This window comes from Oryctolagus cuniculus, chromosome 8, assembly GCF_051225735.1.
Source record: "Oryctolagus cuniculus isolate XC-2025 breed Fujian yellow rabbit chromosome 8, ASM5122573v1, whole genome shotgun sequence".
NCBI lineage: Eukaryota > Metazoa > Chordata > Mammalia > Lagomorpha > Leporidae > Oryctolagus > Oryctolagus cuniculus.
In genome coordinates this window covers 33,609,045-33,635,028 of record NC_142874.1, presented here as the reverse complement: position 1 = coordinate 33,635,028, position 25,984 = coordinate 33,609,045, and the positions used below count along the sequence as shown (strand labels likewise).

At 42.8% G+C, this 25,984-nt stretch overlaps 1 protein-coding gene across 13 annotated transcripts in view; it reads right to left on the bottom strand.

Annotated features, from left to right (window-relative positions):
• PSD3 (pleckstrin and Sec7 domain containing 3) overlaps positions 1-25,984 on the bottom strand; it is a 583,146-nt gene that overhangs the window by 62,167 nt on the left and 494,995 nt on the right. For 12 of the 13 annotated variants that reach the window (XM_008267258.5, XM_070047341.2, XM_051819334.3 and 9 more), the window contains one exon: positions 14,080-14,150. In XM_008267258.5, coding sequence (XP_008265480.3) covers positions 14,080-14,150 — 71 coding nt within the window. Of the gene's footprint in view, positions 1-12,132; positions 12,157-14,079; positions 14,151-25,984 lie in introns of those variants that run through there. The other variant, XM_089302856.1, reaches the window with a different exon arrangement.

Sequence of the window (25,984 nt, the reverse complement as noted above, 5' to 3'; positions counted from 1 at the left end):
TGCATGCATTTCAAATTTCTTTTCCACCAAAAACAAATTTATCTGTTAATTCCATTCTGCATGAACTTTCTGGACAATCCCTGTAAGTAACCTAGAGGTGATTTACATGGTAGGGAAGGATGTGTGGAGGATACATGCGAATACACCACCTTGACATCAATGTTTGAGCATCCGCAGATTTTGGTACCAAGTGTGGTTCTGAACCAGTCCCTTGCCGGCCTGGAGGACAGCTGTGCCTGGCAGAGCACTGGTTGCTTTCCCGTGTGATCCTGTGCAGCTTGCTGCTGTTGTCCAGCACTGCAAGAGGATTCACACCACATATTACCAGCCTGGGAAAGGGGCAAAACTCAAAGTGCAATTTCTACTGAATGTGTATTGTCTTCACACCATCACGAAACAGAAAACTCATGTGGAACAACCGAGAATTGGGGAACATCAGTTGCGAAGAAGTGGCTGAAGAATGGGAAATGCAGAGTACGAGTGCGCCTCAGCTTTTCCTGAAGCGCACGAGCACTCACACTGTCATCCGAAGCGCACAGAGGGGACAGCAGCACGCCACTCCCAGGCGCATGTCTTCCGCAGCAGCTCCTGCGAGAAGGCTGCCTGGCACGAGGCCATCAGAATCTTCCACGTAGCTGGGTATCAGTGGGAGCAGGGGGGACCTCAGACATCCAGGGCTTGGAATCCCTTCAGGGAATGAACAGCTTCTTGTGTAAACTCAGCAGTTGGTTACAGTGTCACAGCATCTCTCTAACTTTCACCTTTCATTGACTTTGTACTGCTTGCTGCAGTCTGCCATCCTTGAACATGCCACATTCTCCCGAGTCTGGTATTTGCCCCCTCTCTGGCTGACCTGCTTGGTCTTGCCCTGCCTGCCTGGAAAACTGCTGTCCCTCAGCATCAGTTCAAGGTGCGTTCATTCCTCAAGGATGCATTCTCTGCTCTTTGGAAGCACGCCTGGGCAGTCCTCTTCAGAAAGATTCTCCTGTGCCTTATTTCACTGTTCGGCAAATGCTCAAGTCACATCTTTTCCTTCTATTTTGTGGGCTCTATGTAGGAAGGGGCTGTGTCTCAGTCTCTGTGGAAGCCCAGAATTTTGCACAGTAACTGACAGGTGATGAGTTCTAAATAGGCACTGGAGGATGTGAAATTCAAAGTGTATAAACCCCCCAAATCACCTAGCAACCACAGAATTTACTTTTTTGCGTCATGTGCTGACAAATTAAGCTTGTAGCAGGGGTCGGAATTAACACGGGACATTAGCAGCCCTCTATAGGAAATACCAAGCACCGACATACCTCCAATGAAGGAGTAATTCCCAGGGGAACAAATCTAAGTCCCTAACACTGTTGTCTGGGGAGTAGCGCCGAGTCCCAAAGGCTGCTCTGAGTGAAGGTCGGCTCAGCGCTCGACAGCAGCCTGCTCACTCCCTGCACTCGGCATTTCCGGATGCAGAGTCCTAGAGCCTCCATCTATGAATGATCCACTCCTTGTCTTTTTCCTTTTACAAAACATGAAACTGATTTAAAAGTCAGGTAAACATAGCCATACAAGACCCGGGAATGAGAAGATTAAGCTTCTAATGACAGATGAACTAATCTCCAGAATTTTGCTCCAGGTTTCTAGGTATATATATTGCTTAATTATTTGTTGAGATTCCAAGAATCTCTATATATTTTCAGACTTTTTTCTTTTAAAGATTAAAGAATATTAACAACAATAAGAAAAGGCTAGAGATTTTTTACAAAACTGGCCATTCTTTTTGTCCTAAATTGATACTTCCAGCCATACTTTCACTCCTAGTGATTCAAAGGGAAATAGCAATGATACCTAACTCAGAGCTCTACTTTTCAGTCTCCTACACAAATGCATAATTTCATTAGTGCCAGGTTTAAAAGGAATTTCATCCAACTTTTCCCAAGTACACATCTGTCATGCACCACAGGTACCACAAATCTGGAGAAGCAATCTTCTGGAGGTTTAATCCAAACTGATGCTGAAGCTACGAAGTTTACAATTTTGGTCCCTCGTCCATATTTAGCTCCCGTCTTCTTTTTTTTTTTTTTTTTTTTTTTTGACAGGCAGAGTGGACAGTGAGAGAGAGAGACAGAGAGAAAGGTCTTCCCTTGCCGTTGGTTCACCCTCCAATGGCCGCCGCGGCCGGCGCGCTGCGGCCGGCGCACCGCGCTGATCCGATGGCAGGAGCCAGGAGCCAGGTGCTTTTCCTGGTCTCCCATGGGGTGCAGGGCCCAAGCACCTGGGCCATCCTCCACTGCACTCCCTGGCCACAGCAGAGAGCTGGCCTGGAAGAGGGGCAACCGGGACAGAATCCGGCGCCCCAACCGGGACTAGAACCCGGTGTGCCGGCGCCGCTAGGCGGAGGATTAGCCTAGTGAGCCGCGGCGCCGGCCAAGCTCCCGTCTTCTTTAGCTGGATAATTCAAAGCCATAATAAGGAGAGGACAAGGAATTAGAAAAAGCTGGTGACTTGGATCAGCACCTCTCTTTGGACTGCTTTTCTCAAATGTCAAATACAAGAGCCTTTTTCTCTTCCCAGGCCCATCCTGAGATGGAGTGGGTGGAAAGCCTGCGGCTAGGGATTCAAAGAAATGGTTTAGCCAAAGACAGCTGTGCCCCTTATAGAGATTTTTTTTTAGAGAAAATGAAAAAGTGAGCCAAGAGAATAGGATTTATGCTGGGGAAACAGCTGTGATATGTGCAATTTAATTTCAAAGGCCTGTTCCCCACAGAGACAAAGCTAGCTGAAAGGACTAGGGGTGGGCCTAGCATGCACACATGTGCTGATCTGATGCAGGCCAGAGCACTTGACTTATAAACTGGGAGCTATGCTGACGCTATAGGAAAACAAAGATCATACAAAATATCAGGCCATCTAAAAGCATGGGTAATTTCTGAATATCACCAACTGTCTCCATGGATCTGGGTGACCCCTAAGGAAGGCAAGCTTAAAAAAATACCTTCACTGTTAATGTCTGAAGTGTCAAAAATAACAATAAATCAAACGTATGAAGACACTTCAAAAATTCATGGAAAATGGGATTAAAAGGTAGAAATATAAAATATGAGCCTTACTTCTCAACATAAGTTGTGTCAAGTTTATGACACTTTTTGTAAATACTGACTCAAGTACGTCAATGTAGTCTTTTTAATATTAACCAGAGAAAAATGACTGCCCTGTAAATAATTTTTTTAAGATTAGGAAACAGTGGTGTCAGCGTTGTGGCACAGTGAGTTAACCTGCCACCTGCAATGTTGGCATCCCATATGAGTGCCAGTTCAAATCCCACCTACTCCATTTCCAATCTAGCTCTCTGCTAATGTGCCTAGGAAAGCAGTGGAAGACGGTTCACGTTCTTGGGCTCCTGCCACCCATATGGGAGACTGGGATGGAATTCCAGGCTCCTGGTTTCGGCACAGCCTAGCCCTGGACATTGTGGCCACTTGGGGAGTAAACCAGTGAATGGAAGATCCTCTCTCTCTCTCCCTCTCTCCATTTCTGTCATCTGCCTTTCAAATAAATTTTTTACAAAGATTAAGAAACAAAAAGAGGTGAGAAGGAGCCAAGTCAGGACTGTGAGGTGGATGCCTGATAGTTTCCACAGAAACTCTCACGGCACCATCCTTGACTGATGAGAGAAGTGAGTACAGTTGTCACAATGGAGGACCCTGGAGAAGATGTCCTGGGCACTTTTCTGCTGAAAGATTGGCTCACTTCCTCAACACACTCTCCTAACAGGCAGATGTTGCCATTCTTTGGACCTACAGAAAGTCAACAAGCAAAATGCCTTGAACATATAAAAAGAAAAAAACCTGCCACAGCAATTCTGCTCTTGACTGGACCCCCTTCTGCCTCTGGGGGGTCACTGCTTCGACTGTGCTTTGTCTTTAGGATTGCAGTTCACCCTGTGTTACAATTATTCACAGAAATGCTTCAGGGTATTGTAGAAATTTACTATTGAAAGCACGTGCTTGTCTGCAGCTGATCTGGGCACCTACTGAGCAGAAGTTTGCCCCACTTTAACTTTTCTGTCAGAACTGTGTGAGCTGACCCCACTGGGATGCCTGTGGTTGGCTCTTGTTTTTGTTGTTAATCACCAGCTCTTTTCAATTAGAGTAGAAACAAGATTAATCTTTTCCTCACAAATTGATGTAGATGCTCTGCTGCTTCAGGCTTCATCTTCCACACTCCCTCACTCCTCCTTAAAACGAATTACCCATTTGTGAAACGTTGATGTTGGGGGTGGGGAACTGTCCTTCATAAACTACTTGTAAAGCATCACTGATTTCATGATTTTCCCCACCAAACTTCAGTTTGTTCTCCCTTCAGTCTCCCTTCAGTTTTGGAAAAATTCACGTTGCTCCAATTGGGGATCTTTTCAGATGAACGTCTTATCCTTCTCAGTACCTCAACCCAGATCCTCTTCAGATGCATTATAACAAGTTAGGATGAGTTTATTTTTATGCAAAAAACTCCTGAAATCCATTCATAGTGCTTCTCATAACACATGCTTTCGATGAGCTCTTTAAATATCACTCAAATTTCTTCCCAATAATTCTATCTCTATTCTACAGTAGTTTATTCTCTTAGCAGTACTAGTATGGATGTCATCACATTACCATATGAGTCAGTGCTGTAGATGCTACATCAAAGGGAAGGCATTTTTTTTTTTTTTTAAGCCAGAGAGACAGTGTAGAAGGGTACCTATAACAGTGAGTAAAATATGTTAGGGCATGTGTTTGTACCAAAAACAAAACACTCAAAATGAACAATATCCCTTTCTTAGGTTGACACCTTCTTTTTTAATTTTTTTTTTTAATTTAAGAGGGAGGGAGGGAGGGGAGGAAAGAGGGAGGGAGAAAGAGAAAGAGAAGGAGAAAGAGAAAGTTCTCTTTTATTGGGTCACTCCCACAAATGTTCACAATAGCTGAGGCAGGGTCAGGCCAAAACTGGAAGCTGAGAACTTGATCCAGGTCTCCCACATTGGTGGCAGGGTTCCAACTACCTGAGCCATCATCACTGTGTTAAGGACAGGTTTTAAGGACCATTGTCAGAAACTGTTGTAGAGAACGAAAGCTGGTATAATCTCTCTACAGTTTATGTAGGAGAATTGTAAATAATTCCTACTCTGATTCATGAAACTCCCAGGACTCTATATCGTAAGGGAAAAAAACAGTTATATGCATAAATACATACAAATGTTCTGTCATTTATAACTGTGAAAAATTAAAAGAGGGTATGTCTGAAGATGAGGTAAAGGTTAAAAAAAATGGTGATTTTTTAATGGAAAATATTGTAACCATTTAAAAATTCTTTAGTAATCATATAAGCAAAGGGGAAAATAAAAATTTAATAATATATCATTTAACACTCACCAGATATCAGATGAACCAAAAAAAAAAAAGTTTCTGGAAATATTTTAATGAGAAAATGTTTACAATAAAGTATACCTAATAAAGTACATGGAGTAAAAAGAATAAGATGCCAGAACTATTTTATGTGTCCAAACAGATTTTAAAATTTTTTCCTGGGAGTGATATTACCAAGACAGCAGAATAGGCAGTCCCACCTTTCATTCCCCACAGGAACACTGACTTAACAAAGATATATGGATCAAAATAATAGCAGAGAGGGCCAGCACTTTGCATAGCAGATAAAGCTGCTGCCTGCAATGCCGGCACCCCATATGGGCACTGGTTCAAGTCCCAGCTGCTCCACTTCCAATCCAGCTCTCTGCTATGGCCTGGGTAAGCAGTGGAAGATGGCCCAAGTCCTTGGGCCCCTGCACCCACATGGGAGACCCAGAAGAAGCTCCTGGCTTCAGATTAGTGCAGCTCCAGCTGTTGCGGCCAACTAGGGAGTAAACCAGTGGATAGAAGACCTCCCTCTCTCTATTTCTCTCTTTCTGCTTCTCTTTCTCTCTCTGTGTAACCCTGACTTTCAAGCAAATAAATAAATCTTAAAAAAGAGAGAGAGAGAAAACCAGAATCCATGTAAGATTGTAGTCCCCAGGAGAGCACAGTCAAGAAATCTACATTGAAACAGGTAACAAAAGCAATGTTATTAATATGGGTAATATTGATCTCTCCTTCAAGGCTAGCACAGCTTGGTACCACAGAAGAATGTCCCAGCCCACGACTTCTCCCTCAGGGGAAAGGAAAGAGAGAACATGCCTCCAAAGGTCTGGCTTCACAGAGGGCTGTCTGAGTAAATGAGTTTATCTTGGCTTACTGGCAGCACTGATGGAACCAGCATAGTTTGAATGTCTGGGGAGAGAACAAAAGAAAGTGGTGGGCGGCTTGCTGGAGCCAGCATGGCTCACTGAAGTTGGCAGAGAGGCATTCAACCTGAGGCTTCTCTCTTGGGGGCAAGAGGAAGCAGCAGCACACAGCCAGCATGGCAGCTCTTCAGAGCTAACCAAGGGGCCAGTTTCGGTCTCACTTCATTCAGAACTGGCGCAGTTTGCATGCCTGGAGGCCAGTGAAACAAAGGAGAGGGACAGGTGCCTTGCTGTTGACAGCAGAGCTCAGCACAGCTCAGGATTCCTCCCTTGGAAGGAGAGGGAGAGGAATGGAACGTGCAAGCAGCATTCCAGCAGTCCGGAGGAGTCTGAGGGACTGGCATCTGACTTGGAGAGCTGGCACCTGCTGGAAGTCTGGTGGCTGCTTTAGAACATGGTGGCTTGCTGCTGTAGAACTAGAAATCCTGCAGAACTGCCAACAAATAACTTATGAATTCTTGAGAAAGACATTTGCAGGCCCAGGTAACTGAGAAAATGTAGGAAGTCAGGTCCCTTCATGAAGGTTTCAGGGTCCCAAGATTCTCTACCCAGACTAAATAAGGAGGGCCTTCCCCTGTACCAAGCCAGCTTCTACTGGGAGAAGTGGTCATTTCTTTAAATGTACAGGTGCCATTACGAACTTACAAGAGACACAGAGAAACAGGAAAATGGGTTCAAGGAAATAAATCTCCAGAAATCCACCCTAAACAAATGGAGGTATACAAATTAACCTGGCAGGTAAGTGAAAACAAAAAACCGGAAAGATGCTCAACAAAAATGTGAGTATCATCAGAAAGATGCAAAAACATTTAAAAGAACCAAGAAAAATCTTCTAAGGTGAAGAATAAAATAATTAAGCTGAAAAATTCAGATGAGGGGTTTAACAACAGATTTGATAGAGCAGAAGAAATAACTGGCAAAGTTGAAGACAGGTCATTTGAATAAATCAAGTCAAAAACAAGGAGGGGAAAAAAAAAAGTATCAAGTGAACCAATATATGCACCATCGAAACCTAAGAAGGAGAAGAAAGACAGGAAAGGGACAGAGATCTCATTGAAAGAAATCCTAACAGAAAATGTTTCCAATCTGGGGAAGCAGATGCATGGAGACTCGGATTCAAGAAGCTCAATGAGGGCCAGCGCTGCGGCTCACTAGGCTAATCCTCCACCTAGCGGAGCCGGCACACTGGGTTCTAGTCCCAGTCGGGGCACTGGATTCTGTCCCGGTTGCCCCCCTTCCAGGCCAGCTCTCTGCTATGGCCTGGGAGTGCAGTGGAGGATGGCCCAAGTGCTTGAGCCCTGCACCCCATGGGAGACCAGGAGAAGTACCTGGCTCCTGCCTTCGGATCAGCGCGCCGGCCACAGCGGCCATTGGAGGGTGAACCAACAGCAAAAGGAAGACCTTTCTCTTTGTCTCTCTCTCACTGTCCACTCTGCCTGTCAAAAAAAAAAAAAAAAGAGAGAGAGAGAGAAAAGAAGCTCAATGAATTCTAACTATGATGACTGCAAAGAAATAGCAAGATTCACTTTAGTGAAATTATAAAAAGTCAAGGAAAAAAAGAGAACTTTGAAGGTAGCAAGAGAAAGGTGATTTGCCAAATACCAAAGAACCTCCCTAAGACTGTCAGTGTATTTCTCAGCAGAAACAATGCAAGGCCAAGCAGGCACTGTGATGGTGTGCCTGAAGAGGTCAAAATGGTTAAATGCCACAAAGGAAATTATACCCAGCATAATTATCCTCAGCAATGAAAGACGAATAAAGACTTCCCAAGACAAACATTACTGTTGGATCTGCCTTACAAGAAATGCTAAAAGGAATTCTTCAAGCTGAAAGGACAGGATAGAAATACACAACACTTCTATATTTAATATTGGTATGTAAATCATTTTATATTCTAGTATAAAAATTAAAAGGCAAAAGTATGAAAATACTTACAATAATAAAAATATGCTAAAGGAATACAACATAAAAAGATGTAGTTTTTGTGACATTAAATAAAGCATATATATATGGGAAGAGTAAAAATACAGTTTTGGTATGTGATTAAAGTTGTTATCAGCTTAAAATAATGTGATAGCTACAGTATGCTTTATATAATCTCCATAGTAACCACAAGAAGAAAACCATAAAGACACAAAAGGAAATGAGAGGAATCAAATCCTGAAACTATAAAAAAATCAATGAAATGCAGAGTACTCAAAAGAGAAAGGAAAGTAAAAAAATGATATGACAGAAAATAGTTAATAAAATGGCAATAGTAAGTTCTTCTCAATCAATAATTACTTTAAATGTAAATGGATTCATTAAACTTCACAATCAAAAGATACAGAATGCTGAATGGATTTTTTTTAAAAAAGACTCAACCATATGCTGTCTCAAGAGACTCACTTTAGTTAGAAACATACATAGCCTGAAAGCAAATGACAGAAAAGATTACCCATGTAAATACTAACCAAAAGAATGACTGTATTTATATACCAGTCAAAATAGAGTTCAAGTAGAAAACTGTCAAAACAGACAAAGAAGGGGGCCAGAGTGGCACAGCAGGTTAAGCTACCACCTGCAATGCTGGCATCCCATACGGGTGCAGCTTTGAGTCCCTGCTGCTTCATGTCCCATTCAGCTCTCTGCTGGTGCGCCTGGGAGAGCAGTGGAGAATGGCCCAAGTACTTGGTCCCCTTCACCCACACGGGAGACCCTGATGAAACTCCTGGCTTCAGCCTGGCCCACCCCTAGCTATTGGCAACCATTTGGAGAGTGAACCAGCAGGTGGAAGAGTCTCTCTGTGTCTCTCTGTCTCTCCATCTATCTCTGTAGCTCTGCCTTAAAAATAAATAAGTAAATCTTTTTTTAAAAGAACATTAATAAAAATCAATTTACATAAACATTATATACTTTCATCATCAGAACACCCAAATACATGAACCACGCTTTGACAGAATTGAAGAAATTGATGAACACAGTACAAGTAGATTTCCATACTCCACTTTCCATAAGGTAGAGAACATCCAGACAGAAGATCAATAAGGAAACCAATGACTTGAACATTAAAGACCAACTGTGCACAGCAGACATACACAGAGCATACATACTCAACAGCAACAGAATACACATTCCTCTCAGGTACACACAGATCAGACAGGCAGAGTGGACAGTGAGAGAGAGAGAGACAGAGAGAAAGACCTTCCTTTACCGTTGGTTCACCCTCCAATGGCCACTGCGGCCGGTGCGCTGGCCTGATCTGAAGGCAGGAGCCAGGTGCTTCTCCTGGTCTCCCATGGGGTGCAGGGCCCAAGCACTTGGACCAACCTCCACTGCACTCCCGGGCCATAGCAGAGAGCTGGACTGGAAGAGGGGCAACCGGGACAGAATCCAGCGCCCCGACCGCGACTAGAACCTGGGGTGCTGGCGCCGCAGGCGGAGGATTAGCCTATTGAGCTGCGGCGCTGGCCCAGAAGATTAAGTCTTAACACACTTAAGGCAATTGAAACCATATCAACCACATATTCCAAGGAAAACTGGAGATTCTAGAAATATGTGTAAATTAACACGCTCTTCAATTACCTATGGGACAAAGAAGAAGTAAAATGGGAAATTGGAATATACTTTGAGTCAAATGTAAATGGACATATGACATCCCAAAATTTATGGGATGCAGTTAAAGCAGTACTAAGAGGGAATTTGATAACAATAGACACTTGAATTGAAAAAGAAGAGGGATAAGCATTTAGCCTGGTTGTTAAGATGCCTTCATCCCACATCAGAGTAATTGGGTTCCAATTCAACTTCTGATTCTAGTTTCCTACTAACGTGGATCCTGGACGGCAGTGGTGATGGCGCAGGTAGTTGGAAACATGCCACCCAAGTGGGAGACTTGGATTGAATCCCCAGTTCCCAGTTTTGTCCTGGCCTAGCCTCGTCCATCATGGGCATTTGTGGGATGCCCAGTGATGAGAGCTCACTCACTCTCTCTCTCTCTCTCTCTCTCTCTCCCCCAACTCCATTTCTCCCTCCCTCTACTGCCCCTCAAAATAAGAAAAAAATATATACAAAAAAGAAGACCTGAAATACCCTAACTTTACTCCTAAAGGGTATAAAAAAATGAGGAACAAACTAATCTCAAAGGTAGCAGAGGAAGGAAGGAATTAGATTAGAGCAGAGGGGCTGGCACTGTGGTGCAGTGGGTTAAAGCTGTGGCCTGAAGTGCTGCCATCCCATATGGGTGCCGGTTCTAGTCCCAGCTGCTCCTCTTCAGATTCAGCTCTCTGCTATGGCCTGGGGGAGCAGTAGAGGATGGCCCAAGTCCTTGGACCCCTGCATCCATGTGGAAGACCCGGAAAAAGCTCCTGGCTCCTTGCTTTAGTTCGGCGCAGCTCCAGCCATCACGGCCATCTGGGGGTTGAACCAGCGGATGGAAGACCTCTCTCTCCCTGTAACTCTGTCTTTCAAATAAATAAAATAAATCTTTAAAAAAAGAGATTAGAGCAGAAATGAAATGAAATAGAGAATAGAAAATCAATAAGAAAAAATCCAACTAAGAATTTGTTTTCAAAAGATCAACAAATTGAAGAAAACTTTAGGTTGACTAAAAAAGGGAACACTCAAATAAATAAAATCAGAAATGAAATAGTAGACATTGCAACTGACGCCACATAAACAAAATTATTAATAGAAACTGATATGGACAATTTTACATCAACAAATTGGTTAACTTATAAGAAATGGATAGATTACTAGAAACATAACAATCTACCAGGACTGAATCATGGAGAACGAAGAAACTCTGAGCAGATCTATAGCTAGTGTAGCTATTGAATCAGTAATGAAAAACCTCCCAAAGAAAAGCATTGGACCAGATGGCTTCACCAGTGAATTCCACAATATGGTTAAAGAATTAATGCCAATCTTTCCCCAAGTCTTCCAAAATATTAAAGGGGAAGGAACACTTCCAAATGCATTTTATAATACCAGCGTGACACTGACACCAAAGCCAGGAAAAAAAATACTATCTAATATTCCTGATGAACACTACAAAACACAACTGTGCATTAAAAGAATTTCATATCATGAACAAGTGACATTTATAACAACACATGAACACCAATCAAAGTGATACCGTATTAACAGAACAAAGGCTAAAAGTCATATGGACATCTTAGTAGATATGGAAAAAGCATTTGAAAAAAACTCATTATCTTTTCATGACAAAAACATCTAAAAATTAAAAACAGTTTTGACATGATCTTAGAATGACCTTATATACAGAAAACCTAAAGATTCCAGAGAAAAAATACCTGTTAGAAAAAATAAGTTCATCAAAGGTGCAGGATACAAAAATCAATGTGCAGCATTTAATTGCATTTCTATACACTAACAGTAGATAATCTGAAAAGCAAATTAGTAACACCATTTATAATAATATAAAAATATTAAAAATACTTAGGAATAACCTGCAGAACTGAAGTTCAACCGGAATTTAAAATACCAGAGCCCTTTCAGAAGCAAGAGATTCATACAAAAAGGAAACCTGAAATTGAATCCCACTTTACAATGTTGGCCTGATTCCAACCCCTCTGACTAAAACTTGCCTTGCCAGTGTCTCCACACATCAGCTTTCTCCTACCTAATCCATAATACTTTCAACCAGACCCCCAATCCGGGAGGCAGATGTGAGTCACCTCTCCTGCCTTCTTTGCCAGCAAATAAAGCCTTTCTCTTCTTGAAGGTGTCACAGATTGGGTTTTGTGCACATCGGGTAGCGAGCCCGTATCACCTGGTAGTAGTGCTAGGCATGAAAGCTCCATGCCCTTCTCCGATACATTCTCCCATGCATCTCCTCCCAGCTCCTGTCAGATGCTCTATAACAAACGGGCAACTGTAAGTAAAGCGCACCTCTGAGTTTTGTGAGACACTCTAGCAAATTAAACCTACGGAAAGGGCTGTGGAAACTCCTGGTTTATATCTGGTTGGTCAAAAGTGAAGAAAACCAGGCTATCTGAAGTGAAAGGAAGTCCTGTGGGACCTGAAGCCATCTCCAGACAGAGTCAGAACGGAACTGAATGACAGGACACCTGGCTGGTGTCCACTGGAGAACTGAAGATCACAGACATGTTCTGTGTTAAGTGTGTGTGTAGAGAGTGGGAAAAACTGTTGGGATTGTTTTCTATTTCTAATAGCAAACAAAAACAAAAATTAGATACTATGTCATTCTGATATAGGGGGGCTATTATAAAAAAGAAAGGGAAGGGAAGGGGGAGGAAGGAAGGCAGGGAGGGAGAGAGGGGAAGGGAAAGAAAATAAAAGAAAAAAAGCAAATGAAACGAGGAAGGAAAGAAAGGGGGGAAGGAGGGGGAAGGAAGGAGGGGGGAAGGAAGAGGGGAGGGAGGGAGGAAGGAAGGAAGGAAGGAGGGGAGAAGAGGGGGAGGGGAGGACGGAAGGAGAGGAGGGAGGAAGGAGAAAAGGTTGGTATGGTGAGGATGTGGGCAAACTGGAACCCTATGTACTGCTGGGACACAAAGTGGTGCAATTGTTTTGGAGAATGGAATGGCGATCCCTCAAAAAAATTAAAACCAGAGAGACCATATAATCCATCAATCCCATTTCTAGGTATTAATCCAAGAGAGATAAAATTAGGATCTCAAAGAAGTATTAGTACTCCATGTTCATTGTATTATTCGTAACAACCATGAGGTGGAAAAAAACTACTTGAACAGATAAGGAAAATGTGGTATATATACATATAATACTGTTCAGCATTAAAAAGGAAGGGAATTCTGACACAAGCTACAATGAGACTGAACCTTGGGACATTATGCTGAAATAAAGCAGTCACAGAAGGGTATGATTCCATTTACACAAGGTTATCAAAAACAGTTAAATTGATAGAAGCAAAGTAGAATGGTGGTTGCCAGGGGCCAAAACAAGTTGGGAGGGTAAGATTATTGCCATTCAAAGTGTATAGTTTCAGTAACACAAGATGAAAAAATATAGCATTGTGCTATAGTTAACAACACTGTACCGTATATTTTAAAATGTAAGACAACAGATGATTTTGTCACAATTAAAGAAGGCATTTTCCTAGTAGACACCACCAAGAGGAGTATTTCTTCTGCCTGCTTCCTCTTAGCCCTGATTCAGTGCCTGCCTCTTCACAGCAGGAGCTGCCATCACACTGATCCCTGGATGTGGTTGACTGTTTGTGTTAAGACTTTCTAGTCAACACACTGAGCAAGGGAGGTGGAAGGCCAAGACACTCCTCCCCACAAAGGCCAGAACCAATGAGCTGGATCCTAAACAGATTCTCACATTCTGAGACTGGCAGACAGACAATGTTCTGGTCAAACCCATTTACCTACTAGGTAATTTGGAATACCGTCACATTGTCAAGTAGAAATGCTTCAGAACTTGAATAAAAATGCATGTCTAGTTTTAAGTAGGATAAAAATTATGATAGAATAATAAAGGCTAAATTAATCAATATCCACTGAACCAGGTGCTGCCACAAATCTGAACCTGCACAGACATAATTAGAATATAGTTCATCATTCCTCTGATCAAGTACATGTGTGTGTGTACCTGTGTGTATGTATTGCATATGTAAAGCTAAATTTTTCATCAAAACAAACAAACAAAAAGGAATAATTTAAACCTCAATTAAACAACCAGTTCTAGCTGTTTGATATGGCTTCTCTGCACAAAGTGGATTATTTCATTGGGCACCTTGTTTAATTATTGGCTCATAACGTTTTGTGGATTTTAGTTCTTATCTAATTTACTTTTACCTTTTGCAAGTAAAGAACTGTTCCCTTCAGTACAGCATAAAAGGTTTTCCATCCTCGCTTTCCTCTTGGAGCTAGAAAGGGGGAAAAATAAAATTTTACATAACAGAATTAGTATTTTAGAAAGAGAATCTAAATGATCAATATAGTGAGCATATTTCAATATTTCTGATCTACTGGATTCCAAAATAAAAACTAAATTTGTCTTGAAACATACAGTGCACCTGACTAAAAACACTTTCCACGTGTTATTTAATACTCCCATAATCCTGCCATGTTGGGCTATGACTCTGCTCTTTTTATAAAACAGAAGCACAGAGAAGTGACCTGCTCCTGTTCACACAGCTGAGAGGAGAAGAGGCCAGAACCAAGCCAGCAGCAGGGATGTGCATCCAGCACAGGTGGCCCACAGGCCTGGAAAGCAACGGGCACGCTGGATATCCACATTGACCCAAGGGAGAGCTACAAGGCTCCTGTGACAGAACTTCTATGGCTTCCAGGGATCATAAAATAGTGAAAGGACCACTCCTGGCATTTCTCCCCAGCGCCTGCGACTGGGTTATAACTTTATTATCACACTTGTGGCAACCTGGCATTTCTGTTGCGGACCTTGACTAGATGTAATTTAAAACTTTTTTTTGGCTAATTATCTCTTTCACTGGACTGTGAGTAGCTTGAGAGGAGGCATCCTTCATCTCTGGAAGGCACAGAATGTAGGACAGCCCAAGGTAGACATCAGATGCCAAGACAACATTTCTCCAAACGAATTCACTTTTTTTCAGAAGTCTTTTCATTCCTATTTCACATTTTTCTGGAGTAAGGAGGGTCTTCAAAAAGTTCATACAAAATGTGTCATATGAAAAATCTCTTCACGGGTTTCAAAATTTTTTGCTTAAAAATATGCTTATCTTTAAATTCTACTTTCCATGAATTTCTGGAATTACCTTTATATAAAGAATTTCTCTATTCACTTATGTAAACTCTTATAAATAATCACAAAGCAAAAACAGATTAGCAAAATTGTTTATTACTTAGCTTTAATCTTAACACAGCTGAAATCTGTAACTGGAACACGTTAGAGCCTGAATGTCACTTTCCTAAATGTGTCTGCCCAAACAGAACTCCATTTACTGACACTGCTTTGTCAGACATTTGGCTGTCTTTAGCCTATCTTAAACTTACATTCCTGGTTAAATTAAGAAGTACATGATTCTTGAGCAGATCCTTTACATCTCTTTTGACCAAATACAAATTCTTGGGCTTAGAACTAGGTGAACAGCTCTTGACAGAACACAGGTGTTCCTGCCAACACCAAGCTGAGATGTCCACCTGCCAAGAAAGGACTCAAACATCCGCCCTGCAGGTTTCCAGGGGAAATAAAAAATATCATCCCTTCTGTTTCCACTAGGTAAGGTTTAAGAGTGTATACCCAAAAATATATGACCACATACACACACACAAAAAGCATGCCACAATCTCATTTACAGGGAAAAAAAGTTATCAGTATGAACAGAGGTCCAGAAATCAAATATATAATAAATATTTAGCATACTGTCCAAGAGATCTCCAGTTCTGATACCGTGCACACGAGAACTATGCATTCAGAAGTGAACCTGGTGGTGGAAGCTGCCACAGAGCAAAGCAGACTCAGCTGTGGCCCAGTAGGGAGGAGGCCCCAGACCAGAATGCAGACCAGCAAGTCTGCTCTAAGACCCTTTGTCTTAAACCCATCCTCACACCCTCTAAGACAAGCCACTCTACCTCCAATGCTGGATGGAAATTTCCAGAAAACTCTTTTGTTCTCTACAGGAGTGTCGCTCCCCCTCTTCGTGGAGGAACGACACAGGACCCTGCGCTGTTCTTTTGTCTGCTCAGCCCTCCCCGGGTTTGCTGCTGGTTCTTCCCGGGTTGGCTACCGACCCTTCCACCTCCGTGGAGGGGCAGTTCCCCCTGCCACTTTCCCCACTTCTGCGGGGGAGCGGCACACCGCCGGCCGGCTCTCTCGGGGGCTGCACAGGTGTTCCTTCAGATAGATGTTCCCCTGGTGCATGTTGTCTCTCTCCTCCTTTATAGTCCTCTTCCACCAATCCCAACTCTGCTACCCACACACCGAGTACGCTGCTCTCCTCCAATCAGGAGCAGGTCCTACAGTTTATTGGTTGAACTGGAGGCAGCTGCGTAGAAGCTGTTTCCTCCTCTCCCAGCGCCATATTGTGGGAGAGCAGATGCATAGAATAAGTCTTAATTCCAGTAACTTAGTCTAGTCCGAGTTGCTCCCAGTTGCTCCCCACACAGGAGGTACATAGGACCTGGAGTCTAAATGTTTTCCCTGAAGCCCTAAAGGTAGCTTAGTAGCATCTTGAGATCCTTTCAGTTCAAAGATCATAAATCTATTTTTCTGCTTTGGAAGTAGAAATATATGAATCCACATACATGCTAACAATTATTCATCACTATTGCACTAAACCTTCTAGAAAAAGAGTGCTCCAAGTGAAATGTAATCTTAAAAGCCAGAGCCAGGGGGCATTAAGCCTCCCCAGGACACTACTTTTCCATCGCCATCAGAAGTGTTAAACAACCTTGTCTCTGGTCAATTACAATTTAGTTGTTTAAGACGTTAATGAAACAACCTTTAACACTCTCAACAAGATAATTTAGCAGTTAGGGCTCCACATAACACAGCCAGTGTGCCATAAAAGTGCTCACACCACACTGCCAAGAGAAAAGTAATATCATGACTGCATTTTACAAACAAGACAGTGTTGGTGCAAACACGTGGAATGTGGAGAGTAAAAGGACCACTGTACCCCGGAGTGGGCCGGGGTGGGTCTCTGACTTTGGAACCACACATTGGTGCTGCTACTGCTGCCCTACCACTGGCAAAGAGCTTTGTGTTTAACAGTAGTAGTAGTAGTAGTAGAATGACTTAAATTCACAGCACATACAACTGACACTGTATCATCACAATGGTGGCCAGCAGTTGGTATGCAGATGTATTTAACAAATATCTACTCTGGGAAGGTAATTACTGAACTTGATAAAAAGATAGCATTTTATTTGCTAGTCTGTGCATTTACAGTAATGTTTCATTGGCATATTTAAAAGTCCAAAGACAATTACTTTCCTTCTTGAAAATATAAGACCTTGGAATATTTTAAATACAATGAGTACCTCTAGCCTTGTTTGACAATGGTGTCTATGACATTATCCTTTTCTTTTGAAAGTTTATTTGAGAGGCAGAGAAAGACAGATAGGGAGACACACAGAAAGTTCCCATCTGTTCGTTCACTCCCTAAGTACCCACACTGGGCCCAGGCTGAAGCTGGGAGTTGGGGACTCCACCCATGTCTCTGACGTACGTGGCAGGAACTCAACTACTCAAGTTATCACCTACTGCCTCCCACGGTCTGCCACAGCAGGAAGCTGGAATCAGGGAAGATTCGGGTCTTGAACCCAGACACTCCACTGGAACGTGGGAGTACTTAATTACTAGACTAAACACTTTCATTATTCTTTTTTGTTAAGTGCTACTGAAAAAGACATAAACTGCTAATGTCTATTTATTTTTAAAGATATAAAAAATTTATTTCAAAGGCAGAGTGACATAGAGGGAGAGATAGATCTTCCATTCACTGGTTCATTTACTCCCCAAATGCCTGCAACAGCCAGGTCTGTGCCAGGCGGAAGCCAGAAGCCAGGAAGCCCATCCCAGTCTCCCTCCTTAGCAGGAAGCTGGACTAGAAGCAGAGTAGCTGGGACTTGAACTGGCTCTCTAAAACGGGATGCCAGCATCACACATGGTGGCTTCACTGTGCTACAATAGTGACCCCACTACCTTCTATATAGATCTACTCTGATGCTTTAATTTGTTATTTCTTTGCTAACCATTTTCTTACTTCTTGAAGTCTATTCTTAGAAGTTCCTTTAGTGAGGGTGTTTTGGTGAGTCTTCTACTTTTGTTTTTATAACAATGTCTCTATCTCATAAAACATCCCCAGTTAACAATTATTCTCTCTTATGAAGCCACTATTTTATTACCTTTTGGCTACCATCATCATCAGGATGCCTACTCTGAGTCTAAATGTAATGTCTGAGTACAGGTTTCTTTTCCTTCGCACAGCTTGGTGTTCTTCGGACTTTTCCTGGGTATCGTTTTGAACAAACTGCTGTCAGAACATCTTTGAATACTGTCTCTTCCCCATGGTCTCCACTAAGGAAACCTCCTAGCACTCATGCAGACTTCTCACTGCACCCAATGCATCTCCTCCTTGTGTGCTTAGTGGCTGTGTGATTTGACCTGCAGACTGGCAGGTCACCCAGATCCAGAATGTCCCTTCAGGTTTGGCAGCCTGTGTCCCTGCACCTCTCTAGATTTGTACTCACGCTTTGTTCCTGCCCTCACAGCATTTCCCTTGTATCATGCATTCCTTCATTTAAAAATTATTTTAAAATCGCTATCACTGTTAGATGTTTTATAGTAGGTGGGTTTCCATCATGTTATAAGACAGATTCTTGAGTTCTTTTCTCTTTCCTTTTATTTTTTATTCACACACTTTATGATATAAGGAGAACTCAAGATACCGGAAGCACTGGGCAGGGGTTTGGGGGGTGAAGACAAGGAAGAACAAACTAGCACAAGGTGGGGAACCAGTAAGGAGGCTGCCACAACGGCTCAGATAAGAAGAAAGGCCAGAAGATACAGAGGAGTGTGCAGAAGTTAAGATACAGAAATGGAAGGAAAAAGGTGGCAATGTGAACTGAGTGCCACCCTGTAGTGTTCTGAGCTCTGAGGCAGCATTACACACATGCTCTATTTGATCCAAACAATCCTTCCAGACAAGTATTACTGCCTCTTCTTCATCTCTGTCTCCAATATTACACCTGCAATTCTGAAAGGCAGGGTGAGCTGCTCCTGAGGCTACCCCTCTAAGGGCTTCACAGCTCCCACACGGGCTGACCTAGAGGAAGAAACATGTTCCAAGGTTATATGCAGAAGGGAAACCATTCAGGTGACAGTCCTGCAATGGTCAGCGCTGCTGCTCCTGTGAGGTCAGACAGGAGGGGAATACAAAGCCCAGTACTTTCTCCAGTCTCACGGAACCCCTGCTCAGAACTACAGATCTCTGACTAAAGGCATAATCCCTGTGTCCGCCCCTTCAGCTGCTACTTATCCCGCACTCAGGGGGAATACTAATGCCAATTTCAGTAGTGATTACAGACATCTCAGCAGCAGCTACCATTCCCTGAGCACATACTGTTCCAGAAAGTTGTGAGAGTCAACCCTCACTGCTTAGGGGAGTCAAAACTACAATCTCCAGAGAGTGGACTCTGGTATCCTCCCTGACATACAGTCCTAACCAGCCCACAGTGCTAGGCTTACACAGGAAAGGTAGACCAGACGAAGGAGACTGTCTTGGATAATGCTGAACTATATATAGGGGTGATATTCACACTGAGAGCAGAGAGGACCCTCAGCTGCCAGGAAAACACTGTCCCAGAAAGACTGAAGGCAGATCCCTGGTGAACATTCTCTACAACTTTGCACACTCCTTGAATGTTTCCCCAGGCTTGAGAGCTGCTTCCTGGCCACTGTGGGTTAATAAAAGAAACGGAACAAGTCAACAATCCTCTGTGATTGTTATTCTACACTGTATATATACACACAGAGAAAACCCCAAAGATGGATGATATTGGAGCTAGGCTGAATCTTCAATATCGCAAGTCAGTTATTATTTTCTCATCTCTGTTACACATCTGAAGAAACTTATTTGGACATACAAAGTACAGTGAAGCATACGTTTGCTTTTTTTTTTTAAGACTTAAATACATAACTGGGGTGAAAGGATACACTGTCACCCTTCTTCCAAAAACAAGGGAGGAAATACTCCTAAGCAAGAAAATATTCAACAAAGAGAAATGATGAATACATGCCAGAAACTAGTTATTTATTTTTTAATCCACCAGGAGGTATAAGCTTCATGCAAAGGTTTATATTTGCATGCTCTACTCCCCAACATTAATTTCTTAGATGAATTGGGAACAGATTGTGTTTAAGATCTTACTGATCCTATTTTTCCATTTTATTCAAAGACCAGAGTATTTTTTCCTACATCAAAATCTAGTCCTGTTTTTGACCACTCCTCACTCAGGATTCCCTGATCACTTCTTTCTCCTTTCCTTCAAATTTCATATCAGAAAGACATAATATGCAGAGAAAGACACAGCAGGCACTTGTCCACTTTTGTCATTCAGTATCTTTCTTTCCTATATGTTGTACTGACAACATTTTTCTATGGTTCCATGTAAAAGACAAAAAAATACTATTTTTCTGTCCTCAGAGCAGAGGTCAGTAAGCCACACTCACAGTGATGACAAGGAAGAGCCGTGGCCTGGAGGCCGACAGTGTAGGCCGAGCCAGGCCAAGACACAGGGAACATGTGGGACTGAGACAGGCCTCCTGAGGAACGTATGTAAGTACGAAGCGATCTCAGTGAGGAATTCCGGAATATACCCAGCACCTTGCTGAACCCGGGGACAAGACGTGCTCCCACGAAAGCTCTGCCACACCCATACAATCAGGACATACGTACCAGATCGATAAAAGACACATGATATTTTAAAGAGTTTCTTTGTTATGTATTTGAGAAGAGGAGAGATCTCCAATGCACTGATTTACTATTCAAATGCATTCAACAGCTGGAGTGGGGCCAGGTTGAAGCCCAGAGCCAGAACGTCAGTGTAGGTCTTCCACCTGCGTGGCAGGAACCCAGTTACTGGAGCCAGCACCACTGCCTCCAGGGGTCTGTATCAGCGGGAAGCTTGAATCAGGAGCTGCAGCCAGATCGGGGAATCAAGCCCAGGTACTCAAATACACGATGCAGGCATCCTAACTGTGAGGCTGAACACCTGTCCCCACAGGACATTTTGCCTTGGTTCCCTAGTGATGGTGTCTGAAAACTGGGTAAAAGTCTCACATTATCGGTCCTGCAGAACGATGAGATAGGTGCCCTTGCTTGGCAGCAATGTGTGAAGTGCTACATCACTGAGGCTGGTAAAGACACACACAGGGGGCTCGGGAGGGTCTGTTTTCTGTAACCTGCTTGCAACAAATTCAGAGTTCATGCATGACAAACTCACAGACCTTGCAAATTTATCCCAAACTCGCTTTCAGAGGGGCCACTAGGTCTTGATTCACAGAGTAGCTCAGGTGGTTTGGATACTGCCTACGGCAGCCCAGTCCAACCAGAGCATAACAGAAGTCACCACTGGGAGACGACTCACACAATGTTAAGCAACCAATAGTATTAATTATTCCTGAGTTTATAACAGGTAGAAGTAAAATGGTACCATCGCTACCCTCTCCTTCTAAATCATCTACCTGGAAAACATTTAAGGAAATATACATATTTTGAAACATCAGTTAAGCCTGATGATCTTTCCCTTTAAGACAGGGCTGGGGCCGGTGCTTGGCACAACAGGTTAAGCTGCTGCATGCAGCAGGGACACCCCGTCTAGGTACCAGTTCCAATCCTAACTGCTCTATTTCTAAGCCAGCTCCCTGCTAATGTGCCTGTGGAAGCAGCAGAAAATGGCCCAAGTCCCTGGGCCCCTGCCATCCACGTGGGAGACCCAGGGAAGCTCCTGGCCCCGCCCTGATCATTGTGGCCATTTGGGGAGTGAACGAGTGGATGGAAGACCTCTACTTATCTCTCTGTAACTCTGCCTCTTAGATAAATAAGTAAATCGTTAAGACAGGGCCACACTATTAACTCTATTTTATAAAGGAAAACCCTGAGGTAGCCTTAAAGGAACGAGAAGTACAACCTATACCCATAACACTTTTTCCCAGAAAATATTTTCCTCTTGGTAATCATAGCTTATATAGAGAACAGAATGTGAAACAACAAAGGAGAGACAGTGAAGAATCTGAAACTAAATGTCCCCTGGTAGCTGATGCGTGTCCTGGACATGGCTTGATTCCTCTAAGAGGCCTCCAAGACTTTTTCCTTAAAACGATGTTTCTGGAATGGCAAAAATTATCCTGAACAGGGAGCCCATGGGCTCAAGTTCTATTCACACCACGAGGCTGACTATCTCTCTGATTTCGGATAAGTCACCTAACATATCTAGGTACAAATCAATACAATGAATATGCTACAATATATCGTAATTACTTTATAAAGCTGTCCAGGTGTTCCAGATGCATAAGAAAAGATTACAAGGGAACATACTCTATGCTTAAAGAGTTCATATACAGAAAGAGTAGCAAGTAAAAATACAACATGGGAAGTAGGATAATCCAAATGGTAATACAACACTAGCCTAAGACGCTCTGAAAGGGGATTCCAGGTGGTAAACCAAGGAAGAGGTTGTTAATTCTGTTTATAAGTAGGGTAATTTAGAAGCTGGGGGAGGCGGCGCTGTGGCGTAGCAGGAAAAGCTGCTGCCTGCAGTGCTGACATCCCATATGGGCACCGGTTCGAATCCCAGCTGCTCTACTTTCGATCCAGCTCTCTGCTGTGGCCTGAGAAAGCAGTAGAGGATGGCCCAAGTGCTTGGGCCCCTGCATCCACGTAGGAGACCCAGAAGAAGCTCCTGGCTATTGGCTTCAGATCAGCACAGCTCCGTCCATTGTGACTGTTTGGGGAGTGAACAGCCTCTCTGTAAATCTACTTTTCAAATAAATAAATAAATAAATCTTTAATTAAAAAATATAACTTGGCAGTTTAATTTCACCATTTTGTAATCGAAAACTTTATCTTAAATATCATCACTAAGATTTTACCTGGTCATAGAAAATAGTTTACATACTGATTTGGTAAAAATAATTTCATTAACAAAATATATTAGCTTGCAACAAATTTTAAATTTATATAGTAATCTCTTTTAACAAGTCCTTTGTAAAAGAGTGCACAAATTAAAACCTATCACATGGGCCAGTGTTGAGGCACAACAGGTTAGGCTGTGGCTTTTGTGACTCCAGCATCCCATTATCAAAGTGCTGGTTCATGTCCCAGGTGCTCCACTTCTGACTGGCTCTTGAAAGCAGAAGCAGATGGCTCAAGTACTTTGGGTCCCTGCCGCCCATGAGGGAGACACAGATGGAGTTCCAGGCTCCTGGGATTCCAGCTTTGGCTTGGCCCAGCCCTGGCCACTGTGGCCATTTGGGGAGTAAACCAGCAAATGGAACATCTCACACTTGATCTTAGCCAAAAGACTGAGAAGCAATGCAAATGGAAATCTCTTTCCCTCTGTCTTGGTTGCTGTGCCTTTTGAATAAAATTCAAAAAATCTTACCAAAAAAAAAAAAGCTGCAGAACACTTTAGTTTTAAGAGGGACTTTGTAAAAAACAAAACAAGTTTTTATTTGGACTTTCACCTTCTCTCCACAGTGCATCTGAAGAAAGACAGTGAATAGAAAACAGAATAGAACAGAATAGAAAAATAGCAGAAATCACCCCATCCTTGATCAAAATGACCTCTGGACAAAAGTGAATACAGTATTTTTTTTTTTTTTTTTTTTTTTACTTTTACATTTTGAAGCAGAGGAATCAGGTTTGAAATCCTGGCCTACCTGAATGATCTTGGGCAAGGCACATAAACAGCCAATTAATTCTATGTTTCACTTCTTCCCCTGGTAAAATGTGAACAACACAGCATCTACTACATGGGGTTATTCTGAAACTTAGGTTAATTAATACACGTGAAGGCTTTAGTTTAGTGTGTGCCTTTCACACATGTGTGTGCACACACATTTAATAAATTAAGGATTTTGTCTGAGAAAGAAAATGTATGCAATTTTCATGCTAAAATACAAAAAACTTCTACTTTATTCAAGTATTCAGATTTTTAAATGAAATCAACATTTTTAGAACTTCTTTTCTCACAATTCCTGATGCACTTTTAAAAAGATTTATTTATTTGAAAGGCAGAGTTACAGAGGGAAGGAGAGAAAGAAAGAGAGAGAGAGAGAGAGATCTTCCATCTTTCACTCCCCAATGGCTGCAATGGCCAGGGCTGGGCCAGGCTAAAACCAGGAGCAGGAGCCTCTTCCAGGTCTCCCACGTGGGTACAGGGGCCCAGTGACTTGGGCCATCCTCTGCTGCTATCCCAGGCCATAGCAGAGAGCTGGATCAGAAGTGGAGCAGCCAGGACTCGAACCAGTGCCCATATGGGATGCCGGTGCTGCAGGCAAGGGCTTAACCTGTTCTGCCACAGCACCGGCCCCTAACTGATGCATTTTTAACAGAAAGATAGTGCTTAGCACACACCACCTTCAATTTAATGGAGGAGGGTGAAGTAGAACACATTTGCTGATATATTCTTTGTTTCCATTTTGTCTCAACCCCTGTCTTGATGCTGAAGAAATCAAACATACATGCAAATAATAAAAGTAACAGGAGAAAGGAAAAAAGCTGATGGAGAGCTGCCCCCATCCCTAATGGCTTTGATGTGGATTTATTGAGGACTCCTTTAGCTTGCACTTCCTGTCTTCACTGCAATGATTACAAGTCAACTCCTTGCTAAAGTTTAATTCACTAAATTAAGGGTGTGGCAAAGGGTCAGGTTGGCCCTGTGGGACACTGGATTACAAAACTCGGAATGCAATTATCATCTCTGTGGCTAACAATCCACTGCTAGTCTTTGTTTTGAGAAGTTTTTCAGAAACGTCAGGTCCCGAACAAAGTAATGACTGACCTGCCCACAGACCCCAGATAGGCTGGAGCCACTGTGCTATCATAGCATCTTCAGAAGAACACTTCAGCCTCCTGTTGCTGACCAAAGGAAGGCCAACCAGAGGTCTACAGAGGAGCTGACTGCGCATTGCTTAGCCCCCGCTTTATAAGTCACAGTCTTTCACCCCTTGGAAAATCTAGGAATTGAATGATTGCTGCCTATTTGCTCTGAGCATTGCGAAGAAACTACTTTCTCACATCACCCCAGCAGCAGTAACTGACGTGCTGTGCATCAGGTGAGCAGATCCCATTCTGTGGGTTCTATGGCAATTCCTCCAACCAGTTTTAGAGGTGTTCTATACCAATTCCATTTGAAAGAGGAAGAGGGAGAGAGAGAGAGAGAGAGAGAGAGAGAGAGAGAGAGAGAGAGAGACATACAGACAGACATAGGTGGTGGAGACCCAAGAACTAGAGCCATGCCCTGTTGCTTCCCAGGGTGCACATTAGCAGGAAGCTGGAATCAAAGTGCAGCTGGGACTCAAATCTAGGCATGCTTGCAACAGGATGCAGGTGACCTTTATGACCTTAATGATTTATTTATTTATTGGAAAGGAAAAGTGACAGAGTGAGAGGGAGAGGCAGATCTTTCATCTTCTGGTTTACTCCTCGAATGGCTGGAACAGCCAGATCTGGGCCCAACCAAAGCCAGGAACTCTATCTGGGTCTCCCATGTGGGTGGCAGGAGCCCATACCCTTGGATTACTTTCTGTTGCCTTCTCAGGCACATTAGCAGGAAGCTGGATTGGAAGCAGAATAGCCAGGACTTGAACTGGCATTGCAACACGAGATGCTGGTGTCATAAACAGCAGCTTAGCCTGCTGCAACACAATACCGGCCCCGCCTCAAACCTGTCCCTGATGGAGAACTTTTACCCACATACTAAGCTACAAACATGTTCAAATGTATCATATAAACAAATTAACTTTCTCCACTGGGCTAGAAGATGGCTTTCCTAGTAGCCATTTCCAAACGACTGAGGAAGAATTTAAATGGTTTGTGTTAAGGTTGGAGTGGAGGGCAGAACACAAGAACACAAATCATTAGCTAAGGGTTACAGGTAAAGTGCGTGGGATGCAACAAACACTAAGATGACTTTGAATACTTGTCTTTTCAGGAAAATAGCAACCCTGAAGTCATAAAAATGTATTTTTGGATCTTGACAAATGAACTGT